The 12484-nt window shown below is 40.5% G+C and overlaps 1 protein-coding gene across 4 annotated transcripts in view; it reads left to right on the forward strand.

Annotated features, from left to right (window-relative positions):
• The window catches only part of AFF1 (ALF transcription elongation factor 1), a 214675-nt gene that overhangs the window by 78992 nt on the left and 123199 nt on the right, over positions 1-12484 (forward strand). For 2 of the 4 annotated variants that reach the window (XM_060114334.1, XM_060114343.1), the window contains exon 1: positions 4341-4802. The exons of the other annotated variants lie outside the window; for them this stretch is intronic. In XM_060114334.1, the coding sequence (XP_059970317.1) occupies positions 4786-4802 (17 nt within the window). In that variant the 5' untranslated portion in view covers positions 4341-4785. Of the gene's footprint in view, positions 1-4340; positions 4803-12484 lie in introns of those variants that run through there. 4 annotated transcript variants of the gene reach the window in all.

Genomic DNA, 12484 nt, shown 5'->3' on the forward strand with positions numbered 1-12484 from the left:
TAGAAGGGTATTCCCTCTTTCCATTATTTTCATTAGAAATTCTTCACTGTAGGGAATTCCCTGGTGGTCCAGGGGTTAGGACTCTGAGCTTTCGCTTGGTTCAGTCCTTGGTCTTAAGATCCCACAAGCTGTGCGGCAGGGCCAAAAAAAACCCCCACAAAACTTCACTGTACTGGGCAATTACTAAGACAGTCCTAACATTTTGAAGGGGCAGTGAAGATTGACAGGTGATCGTACCCATTATTTGTAAGGTAAATTGGGTCCATTAGCTGGTCCCGTTTGAGTGCACCTTAGGGCCCAGGGATTTATCACCTAGAGTCTACGGAGCCTCAGGTCGTCCTTAGGTGAGCTGCAGGGGGATCATGAACATCAAAGTATAGCAAATGTCATGTGCATAGGCCTATATCCTCAAATCTCATCAGAAAGCCAAAGAATTCTGTGCCCCCAAAAGGTTAAGAATGTCTTTTGTTCAGTTTCACTGCTGAACAAGACTGTGGGTTGGATACAATGGTGTTTTCAAAACACTTGGAGATAATAACACCCACGTGTGTATTGCCGTACTTCTTCAGCCACATGGAGTATCCAATTCCAGAATAATTTCTCCTGCACTTTCCTCTAGTATTGTTAGATCTATTACAAATTGAGTGTAATCCCACATCTGTTTCAAATTACTCTCGCTAATTTATGTTACAAATGATCTTGAGAGCCCTGGGAATCTCAGGTGTAATCCGGATCTGCTGTTGATTTCATATTTCCGTGTGTGTAAATATTTGCTGTATTCTTTCATTTCCTCATCTTTAGTGGAACAGAACAATTAACACAGTTCACAGGGGAAAAATGTAATTTTAATATAAGTGATGTTATATTTCTAGCCAGTGACAAATGGAAATTTTGTGAGTAAATGCTATTATGCAATATTGTTTCTGCTTACTTATATGTCTCATATCAATTTAAAGGATAAATGATCGTAGTTGGTATTTAGAACAAGAGAAAGATGGGGGGAAATGGCAAGCAAAAAATTTTGGGGAGTAGACTTTTGCCTAAATTTATGCTTTGTTTCCTTCAAGGTTTATCATTCTTCTATTGCAAAAGAATACACATGTGCAGTGGTATTTTATTGTCTGATAGAGATTTCTTATGAATGAAAATAAATGCTGTCCAACCATGATACTTAAAATGACTGAGGGATTATAAACCAATACTGAATCAAAGAGCTCACCTTTATCTTTTAAGTATGCGTGATCTAAGCAAGTCTTCTCACACATAAGCAGACAAGTATTAGCTGGAGAATTTGTTGAAGTGCATATCCCTGAGACCTCCCCCTACAAAGATTTTGATTCACTAGTTCTGGAGTCTGTGGTTTTAACACATGACACAGGTGATTTGATATTTTACCAAAGCTGATCTGGGTGCTAAGAGTCTACACAGGAATAGCTATAATATAATAATATTACTTTTAATGTAAGAGAAGCCATGATGATTGTGGAGAGCTGGAGGAGACATGGAAGTATCAACAAGTATCAATAAATGACATGGAATAAGTTTGCACCCTCAAATTATTAAGGACTCCAAAGAGTTTTTGTATGTGTGTGTTTTATCTATTGACACTTGCTGTATTGAAAATTAAAATAGAGATATTTAAAATATTAAATTCTTTAAAATAATAAACCCATTACCTGTTAACGTAAATAATATTTTTATTTGGAAAGAAAAACTATTTCCAAAATAAAAAATTTAGTAAGAGGAGTGGCATTATTTTACATTTATGCAAATCTCTTTACTATCTAAACTTAATAGAAGAACAGCTGGATTCTCATCTGCTTCTGTGTTCAATCTGTTGCAGTGTTATTTTGGTTGAAATATATGAAGAAGATGCAGCCTCACAGAAAATGGGAGAGTATTTTAATACCTTTTTTGATATTATATCAAAACTCTACAAGTCATAGTTTCTTAAAGGTTAGTTGCAATGTGGAATTTGAAATCATATCATTGAACTTTTTTTTTTGATATATTAAAATCCATTGGTCTGTCCTGCACTTTCAATGGATCTTTTACCCGTGCACGATTTTTAAAAACTTTATTTAATTAATTTATTTATGGCTGTGTTGGGTCTTCGTTGCTGTGCGTGGGCTTTCTGTAGTTGCAGTGTGCAGGGGCTACTCTTTCATTGTGGCGCACAGGCTTCTCATTGTGGTGGCTTCTCTTGTTGTGGAGCACGGGCTCTAGGTGTGCAGACTTCAGTAGTTGTGGCTCATGGGCTCTAGAGCGCAGGCTCGGTAGTTGTGGCACACGGGCTTAGTTGCTCCGCGGCATGTGGGATCTTCCCGGACCACAGCTCAAACACGTGTCCCCTGCACTAGCAGGTGGATTCTTAACCACTGCGCCACCAGGGAAGCCCCACGCTTTTGTACTATTTAGAAAATTTTGGTCACTGAGTTACGCAGGTCTTCTTTTTTAAAATTTAATTAAATTAATTAATTAATTTAGTTTTGGTTGCATTGGGTCTTCGTTGCTGTGCACAGGCTTTTTCTAGTTGTGGCGAGCGGGGGCTACTCTGTTGTGGTGCGCTGGCTTCTCATTGCGGTGGCGTCTCTTGTTGCGGAGCACAGGCTCTAGGCGTGTGGGCTTCAATAGTTGTGGCTCACGGGCTTAGTAGTTGTTGTCTGTACACAGGTCTTCTAAAACCACATTCATTACTGTCCTTACCTCATCGGGAAAGTCTTTAAGTATTGGGAAGCTGACAGGCTCGCAGTGGCAGATGTCGTTTTCTAAAATGCTTGAAAACTCAAATTTTATCATTGGCAATAAATAATGTCAGTTGTTTTCCTTGAAGAAACAGACTCACCTTGTTCATTTTTGAGAAAATGATTGCCAAATACCCAAGTCAGAATAACCACAGTTCGTCAATTGTTCTTTCAAGTAGAAATGGTAGTCCATGAAAAAAAAAGATATTTCAGCTGGCAGCTCAATTATACAAGTGCTTTTCTTCTAGACAACCACTGTACTTCACTCTGCAGCAGCAGAGTGCTTCATGTGGACTTCCCATTTTGTCACAAAGAACATTAAAATGACCTGTACTCAAGGGTCAAGATTTAAGAAAAGTAGTAATTCCTACTGCTCGCTTCATTAAGGACATGTGTAAAGAAAACTGACCTTTTTTTCTTTTTTAAACTGCTAATGAGTGAAGAGCCACTGCCTTGATTAGTGCTAAGGTGCCAGCAGTTTCCCCACAATTGCTTTTGCACCATCAGTGCAAATGTCAGCACAGTGAAAAAGACAAATAATGTCTTTGTGTTATTCTAAAAATAGCTTGACCTCTGAGAAGGTCCTGGGGACTCCCAGGAGACCACGAATCACACTTTGAGACCCACCATAGAGATGCTTTGGGCCTTCCTCCCACCTGCCAGCCCCCACCCCCCAGCTTTGCAGTTTTTGTGCAGATGTCAACATGTCTATCCATGGCTCCTTAGCAGTACAGTGTGGAGTATCTCTTTGTGAGATGGTGTCACTGTCATGATTCTAGGTAGAATGGGGAGTCCACGGGGTCGGCATTCACTCAGTATTCATTTAGAGTTTGCAGCTCCTACAGTGTTGCTGCTGGTCCGCATGAGACGCTTAAGCCCAACCTCTCTCCTACCCAACGACGCTTTTCCCTGCTTAGCTTTAGGCACAGTTTAAATTTAAATGCCTTCCCTGGTGCCCTTAGTAGGACACAGTTTCGTTTGTACTTACAGTGTTTAATATATTGTTGGCTTGCATCCTCATTTTCTAAAAATTTGTCAGTTCCTTAATTACTTCTTTAAGTACCATCTGAGTTGCTGTTTCCTTTTAATCTGAATGTTGTCCAATAAAAGAGAGGGAGTTTAAAAAAAAAAAAAGAGAGACGGCGCTTTGTACATTTGTTTCAATGTAACGAAATCAAAACTGAAAGCTAACAAAGTCAAACAAGTGTGCGTTAGTTGCACATTTCCTGACAGCAAGCATTGGCACGATCAAACGTAGCGAACGTGTTTTACTGCTGTGGTTTTATTCCTTGTTCACTTCAGCCTCTTGGGACCCAATATTCAACAAATATTCAAATTGGGGCTGGAGTTCTGAGCGCCCGGGTACTGCGTGTTCCGGCAGTGTGTGTTTGTACATTGTTAAAGCCTGACAAGAGAGCGGTAGCCAGGAGCCTGCAGGCGGGGCTCCGCCGCGGCCGAGCCAGCTGGGCTGCGTCGGCGCCCGGGCTCTGCGCCCCCGCCCGGCGCAGCCTCGGGCTGGGCCGGTGGAGCGCCGTGCCCTTTTAAGGAGGCGGACCGTACCACCAGAACTTTGTTGAAGGGGGTGTCCAGGCGAACTCGGACAACTTTAACAGAGCCGAAGGACGATTTCCTTTACTTTGTAACGCAGGCCGGAGTTCTAGTGCTGCTTGGCGGGAGCTGTGCGCTGGTGGGCTTTGCGCGAAGGGAGCCCTTCGGTTTCCCTTCTCCGGAATCGCCCGGAGGGATCTCACTCGGTCTGAATTCGGACGCGAAGCTCCCCGGGCCGGTCCAGAGTGTAGTTTGCCTGCAGAGGCCCCAGTGCCCGGATGTCCATCAGGATTAGCGCGAGCCAATACGCTCGGAGCCCGAGGCTGCGCTGAGGACGCCCGGGCTCGGGAGCAGGTAGTCCGGTAACATCGGGGAGTCGCGCTGGGGAATCGTCCCCGCCCGGCCCCGGCAAATGGTGAGCGCGGCGCTGGCAGAAGGGCCGCGGGTTGAAGGCTCTGATGGACAGGAGACCTTGAGCTCTATAAACTGAATTATGGCAGCCCAGTCAAGGTAAGGCAGGCACCGAGAGAAACTTTTAAAATATGTTAGTGGCTAGGAGAATTGAAGGTTGCAAGGGAAGGGTTGGGGTGCTGCGAAGAGGACGAGCAGGAAGCAGCTTTGTCATTGCTTTCTCATCATTCCTGATGCTGTGGTTCTTTATTTATGTCAGATAAAAAACAGTTTGGAGAACATACTAGACAATTTCTGCAGAGAGGAGGGGGTTGAGTTAAAGTTAAGATTAAAGTTAAATTTCTCTTCTCTTCCAAAAATAATTATTTTCAGAAAAATCAAGTTGATTTAACTTGTCTGCCTTTGCCCAAATTGTCCTTTAGTTTCTTTGTGCACCTCCTTCTGGTTCTCCTGATTTTGTTTCCCCCTCTCCGCCAGTGCCTTGAGCAGAATTTTAGAAATCGATTAATGTGAAACAGCTCGCCTTGGGGGAGGTGGTTGAGAATTTGCCTGGTAAGTGACTGGAAATTTTACTGCCAGAATGTACGATTGCACATAAAACGGCACAGCTTGCGTGAATCTGCTGAGTAGGCAAAGACCAGGAATGTATCGGGGTTGGTGAAGGGGAGAGGATAATGAACTGCAGTTGCTGTCAGAGGAACGCTATTGTAAGAACCTCCAGCCCTGACTTTCCATGGTTTGTTACTTTTTTTGTAATGAGGCTTTAAGAGTGATGACAAGGCATTAGTGATTTTTATGAAATTCAAACTGTTGTGTATGATTTCATTTTAGTTGTGACAGCAGTTGGTGCTAAAGGAAGCCTACAATTTAGATATACATTCTTTTTAAACTTTCGGTTTTACTGGAAAGTACTTTGGTGTCGCATTTAAATTAATGAGAGCTCCTCAAGTTGCTTTTTGATGTAATATAGTGATTTGGGGGAAATCTTACAAGGCTAAACACATTTCAGGTCTGAAGACCCAGATAGGTCACTCAAAGAAATAGATGCTTTAAGCTTAAAGTTTGGGCTTGATGAGACTTTGAAATTTTTCCCTAAGAGATAGAACTTTCTAGGAAGAAAAAGAACTTCACTATATAGAGCGCCTCTATGTGCTTTGTATATTTAATCCTCTAGACTCAGTGGTTTATCCCCTGCCCCCATTTTATTGGCTGTTCTAAGAGGTTCTTAACTTGAGGCCATGTAGTAGGAAAACTTGGATGAGAAACAAAAGTTGCATCTTTATTTATGCTAACCTTGACTGAAATTTAACTGCCAAAAGGGTCCATGGCATCAAAACCTTAGATTAAGACACTGTGATCTAAGAAATTAAATGGTATCTAACAGAGCTCAATAATAGAAAGCTGGGATTTGAACTCAGATGTGAGTGATTTCAGTGTCTGAACCCTTAAATTAATTAAGAATAAAATGAGGTAATAGCTAAATTGGACACTGCTGTGTGCCAGGCACAGCAACTGTAATTGGATTACCTCTTTGACTCTTGTCAGTCACTTAAATAGGTAAGTACTTGTATTTTTCACATTTGTTCAGGAAACTGAGGCCCAGCCGGTCTGTTTCTTGCATGAGGTCACACAGGTAGAGCAGTGCCTGCCTGACTTCTGAGCTGCCCTGCAGCATTTCCTTACTTCCAGGCTTCCTCTTTAATGCTGAGATGAGGTGTTGAAAGGGAGCTGCAACGCCTCAGTCTAAATGCACAAAAAGCAATTTCTGCTACAAGTACTTTGCTACAAGATGTAAAAATCCGAGTTATCAGTATGGTAATTCAATTTGCTAGTAATTGAAATAGGACTGTACATATTCTGCTTTTCTGCCTGGCCTTCAGATGTGCCCTTGAACTAGGAACAAAGCCACGATGTCTTTTTTTTTTTTAATTTAATTTTTTGGCCTCACTGCACGGCACGTGGGAACTTAGTTCCCCGACCAGGGATTGAACCTGCGCCCCCTGCATTGGAAGTTCAGAGTCTTAACGAGTGGACTGCCAGGGAAGTCCCCAAGGCCATGCTGTCTTGCTGTTTTCTTAGTCTGCATCACGGGAATGTCTCTCTCAAGTGGTAAATGTGCATTTTCTTCACTTATAGCTGGAATGTGGTCCAAGCTCACTTAGACATTGTGCTTGTGGGAGAATAGGTAATCTTTGAGATCCCGAGAGAGAATATATGGAGAAAATTGCAGATATTTTTGGATTTCAGGAAACCCCAAAGCTGGGCCACTCTGCCTGAGTAGTGCTAAGAGAAACACAGCCATCATCTGTGATGTATAATCTGGGGTAGTAAACTCTTGCCCGTGTGTCAGCATCTGTTTGCTTTTGAAACAATTAATTTAGATTCTTGGACTCATTGGATCTGAATATTCATAGCTCAGTTCTAACCATTGTGCACTGTTTAAATAATTAGGTGGTGGGATTTTTTTGTTTGTTTTTGAGTAGAAGAGATAGATGGAAACTTAGACGAAACTGAATTTTGTAGCACTGATAGTGAATAACTGAGCTGACCATGGCACTATTCTCTTATTATTTGTTATTGTTATAAGGTAATAGTCTTCACTTGATGTTGATGGATGGTGCATGACTAATTTTTCATGTGTATTTCTTCTCTCTAGTCAGCTCCTTAAGACATTGTCTCACATTTTTAGTATTCCTTGTATAGGCTAGCAGTACTTTGAATGAGGGAGAGACTGCTTAAATCTCTAGGCTTGTGAATTTCCATAAATTGAGGTTGCATATTCTTCTCCATTTTGAAACCTAAAAGTAGGAAATTGATTATTTTGTTTTGCTTTGTGGTTGATTTCTTCTGCTAGATATGGAAGACATTTATTGAATGAAAGGTCAGTTGCCTAAGTTTTAAAAATTAGATTTTGGGTCAGTATTTTGAGAACATTAAATATCTGCTTTGCCTTTTCAGAATTGTGGAGAAAGGCAGTCACTTAGAAGTGCAACATCAGTTAAAGCAGGGCATATTCTATGCCTCCCCTCTCAGATCAGTGTGTGCTTCCTTTGGAATCTATAAGCACAACAGATACATTGACTAGGCTTCCTTGCTTGAAGGTGAAATAGTCACAGATCATGGCTTTAGTTTCCAAATTCTGATCTAAAGCACTTGGAGACTGTGCTTTTATAGGAGTATACGGCCTGGCACACCCTCTTTTGAGGACTGGTAAACCTATGATGGGTAGGGGTGGGCATGGAATCCCATCAGTTTGTAGATCTATCCTTTTCTATGAGGATTAGCTTGCTTTATATTGAGGAGTGTGTTGATGGATAAAAGAGAAAGGAGGGCTTTGGTTCTCCATCTCTGCTAACCCCTTCATTGAAGCAATCCCTGAATTTTAGAAAGGAATACATACATCTCTTCAACTACCTCAGGGATTAACCGGTTTTAAATGCACCTTGTGCTACTGGAGAAGCCCTGGCCCACCTCCCCCCAGGGTGTGTGTGTGTGGCAGGGGGAGGGTGCATGAATGTGAGTTGGGGGAGTTGAACTTGCTTCTTCAGAAGAGTAGCTTCTGGTGGCTGAGCACTTCTCAAAAGCACTTTCACACAAACTGCAGAAGGAAATTAAGTTTAGGTAACTCTCCCACAGGTTTTTTGTTTGTTTGTTTGAATTTGACTAAAGTTAATGATGTTTAAAAAAAATAATAGAGGAAAGTTAGATTGTCCCCAAGATTATTATGAAGCCGGTCTTTGGTGGATCTCTGACTCTGGTGGGGGAAATTTTCCACGGCAAAAACCAATGCTCTTAAACTGGTATGGAACCAGTTTTGCTCCGTCCTCTGTCCCCACCCCCAGTTTATGAGCTTTGTAAAGATTACCTTGGAAGAAAATTCATGAAAGCAAAAAAGCTCTGATTTAATATGGGCAAATATCAAAGAAGAATGCTTGATGTTTTGGAAGGTGCAGTTCAAGGAAGTGATTTCAAGAGGGGAATAATTTATGCAGTATTTTGACCCAGTGAATGTCTTCATTTTTCCCCTTAAGACACCATTGTAAACTGTGTCCTTGACAGAAAAGAGGTTTCTTAAATGATTTCCTTCTAGTTCATCCTAAGAGCCCCGCTGAGCTTCCTGACTCAGACTAGAGGTTCTTCCATGATGAAGATGGAAGGAGGATTGAGTCATGTTTTTCATTCAGCTGGTTTATGGGGATCTTCTTTGGCAAAAAAAATAAAAAATTAACACAAGTGGTCTCTCAAGAGAGTTAGGGGATCCTATACTATACCATGAAAAGGTATTCAATAGCTGGTTCTATACTGTTTTGAAAATGGAATTTAGTGAATACTGCACCTAAGCAATTTAAATGTCAAATATACTCATCTTAATCATGGATAAGAGAGAAATCTCTCTCATCTGGGTACTGTCACTTATTTGTTTTGAGCATCCAAATCTATGTATTACTTAATAGCTGTAAAATGGAGGAATTATAAAGCTAGTTTGCTTCATTACTGCTTTGAGGTATAACATACAACTTGATTGCTTCTAATATATAAACTTAGTTTTCTGTTAGCAAATTTCTCTATTTTGTTTGCTTTCCAAGATAGGAAAATAAACTTATTTCCAAACTCTGTCTTCTGAAAGGGCAAGTCCTGTATGTGAGGTGTGGTGAGAAGTACTACAAGCAACAGTGTATTCTGACTTTACTTCCGTACTACTTGGAAATACAGCCTGCACCTTTAGGACAATGTTTCTTGGCTCAGAAGTACAAACATAGCAAGCTTGGGTATCATAATCTCTTTGTTGTGGTTCAGTTACATTTTATTGATATGGGGTGGGTGCATAACTTTTACAGCTTAAATGATTACCTATCCTTTTTACTTAAGTTAAAAAAAATTGAAAGCTAAAGTTGTAGTATTTTAGCTCTGCTTCTGATTGTTCTTCATGCATTTTAATATGAACATAACCTGTATTCATTTGCTCAAAATAATACAGCAACTAGAATGCAAGTCATGTCTTGCTCAAATATATATGTACGAGATGAAGTTTAGCTTTAGGCCTCTGGTGCAGGGGGAGGAGAATAAGATTTATAACTTTTGGTGTTAATGCCCTTGGAGACCCAAAAGTAAAAATTAACTTTAATAAACATCCCAGTGCTGACTTTTTGTGTCTTGGCAGTGGTCAGTGTTGAGAATCCTGCTCCTGTGCAAACTTTTCCCTTTTCCTATCTATCCACAGTGAGTTAAAGCTTAACCTGATGGCCACAAAGCCAGCAGACTTAATATCCTGAAAGCCGTTTTCAATGGTGAACGTCTGTTGTTTTCTTGCATTGGTTTATTGGCTTCGTTTTTAATTTAACCAGATTGGACTCCTATCAGGTTCTTAAAGCAGTAATTTGATGTCAGATTTAATATATTAAGAGGAAATCCCAATAGTGACATCTTGTCAAAAGGAACTGAAGCAAACAGAAGGGAGAAATATATTGTATTTCTATTGACAGCTAAATTGTCTTTATTTTGGTATTAGGTATTGTATTTCCAGAGGGCACCCATAGTTCGACCACATTCTAAAAGTACCAAGGATTGTTCTTCCTCCACAGTGGCTCATGTGATGATGAATGCTTGGAGACCTGCGGGCCACATGATCCTTTGTTTGGGTGGGCTGGGGAGAGTTCGGATGTGACTCCTGAGTCACTGGCTCGCCTTTATTTTACCCAAAAAGATCCTGCCTTTCTTTTCAGTATTGCTTACAGCTCGATTGGCAATTAAACAAATAAAAGTGAAGGAATATTTTAGGGACAGTGTGGTTATATTAAGCTCAAAGTTCTCAAACTGGATTAGACACAAGAAACAACATGAGTGCTTCTTAACATGCAGATTCTGCTCTCCCCTCCCCCCAGAGATTCCTATTAGGCAGGTCCAGGGTGGAGCTTGGGTGGAGCCCTGCTGGGTCTGAGGCCAGAGGCCCACCTACCACACTTTGTGAAATGGAGTGTGTGTGAGGGAGATACAGTATCATATAAACTATGTTGTGTAATGCAGTTACATTTTGATTTAATATATATTCATATATACACATCCCCCCCCATTGAAAGAGACAAGAGGTTGGTACAGAAGGTAGATATCTACCTCTATAAATTTATGTACCGATTATAAACTGTATTAGTTGAAATGTCCAAATGCACCTATATTTAAAAAATAAAAGGAAAAGGAAAGTACCAAGAAGTAATGTGCAATGTTTGATCCAGCAGCACTTTCCCAAAAATTGTTTCTTAAGGACCTGGATACTTAATTTACCCTTTTCTATCCACTCTGGTCTCCCTCCCAAAACTACTAACTCACTCTTCAACAACCCCCCCACCCCCATCCCCCATTCATCAGGTGGCAGTTTTTTTTTTTTTTAAATATTTATTTATTTATTTTTGGCTGCATTGGGTCTTCGTTGCTGCTCACAGGCCTTCTCTAAGTTGCTGCAAGCGGGGTCCACTGGGCTTCTCGTTGCGGTGGCTTCTCTTGTTTCAGAGCACGGGCTCTTAGGCTTCTGGGCCTCAGTAGCTGTGGCACGCAGGCCCAGCAGTTGCAGCACGTGGGCTCAGTTGCTCCGTGGCATGTGGGATCTTCCCAGACTAGGGCTTGAACCCGTGTCCCTTGCACTGGCAGGAGGACTGCCAACCACTGTGCCACCAGGGAAGTCCCAGGAGGCAGTTGTTTTTGTTCCTAGGGAAAAGTTATAACTGTGAATTGGTCAATTATATCCAAACTTTTGAAACTGAAATAAAAGTTTGGTTTTTTTTTTCCTTTCTTTTAAACAGGAGCATTGTCTAGGTGTACTGTCATTGAACAAATAATACGCAACAAAAATTTTAAAATGGGGCTTCTATGGGAAGTAAATGTTAAAATTATAGCAGAAGTCAGTTCCTGTAACAAAATTCAGGAAACACTTTCTGGTATGTGGGTGTTGTAACTTTTCAATTCTTGGAACTTTCCTTCAGGAAACTGTCCTGTCAAAAGCAGAGCAGTCGATAAAATATGAAGCACAATTCACAAACTCTGTTGTGCAGTGTAATTAAATTTTGATTTGGGGCATATGTTTTTGTGGTGGTGATAGAGCTGAGACTGTCATGTGGCTTTCATCGTGGATAACGTGCATCTGGATAACTTGTTAAATGGCTTCTCTCCCTCTCCCCATTCTCTTTGCTTTAAAAATACAGGTGTACCTGATTTGCTCTGGATGTGGATTTATGGAAAGTGGTATTTTTAAAATTAACCAGTTCCCATTGTTTTGTATAAAAGTATGAAACTTGTTTCTTTTCCAGCTTTACAGAAATTACATATTTTTGTCTCATGATTGACAAACTAATATTTTACCTTAGACATTTACATTTCTAAGTAAGATGGTCTACCTAGTAAGTTGGTAACTTAAGCTGCCAAAATGCTGATAAAAATTTGAGTCCATGATTTTAGGATTTTAATTTTTTTCTTTAAAGGAAAATAACCTCTTACTGAGTTAATAGGACGTTTTAAGTAAGGTTTTTTTTTTTTTTTTTTGGTTAAAAACATTTATTTGTTCAAAGTTCTAGACAGTAAAACAATAGCTAAAGCTCTTGCTTTATGTTTTTTTCAAGTAACTTTGACCTAGCATTTACACTTCTAGGAATTATGTTTTTCTGTTATTCTTTTATAAGCTGTGTATCTCCCTTTCCCACTCAGTTCCCTCTTAGAGTTCAACCGTACTTATGCTAGCTCTCCATTAAGAAAAAAAGAAAATCTGTGTAAATATAAACTTTGTACCAGATGAA

Source organism: Mesoplodon densirostris, chromosome 1 (assembly GCF_025265405.1).
Source record: "Mesoplodon densirostris isolate mMesDen1 chromosome 1, mMesDen1 primary haplotype, whole genome shotgun sequence".
Lineage (NCBI taxonomy): Eukaryota > Metazoa > Chordata > Mammalia > Artiodactyla > Ziphiidae > Mesoplodon > Mesoplodon densirostris.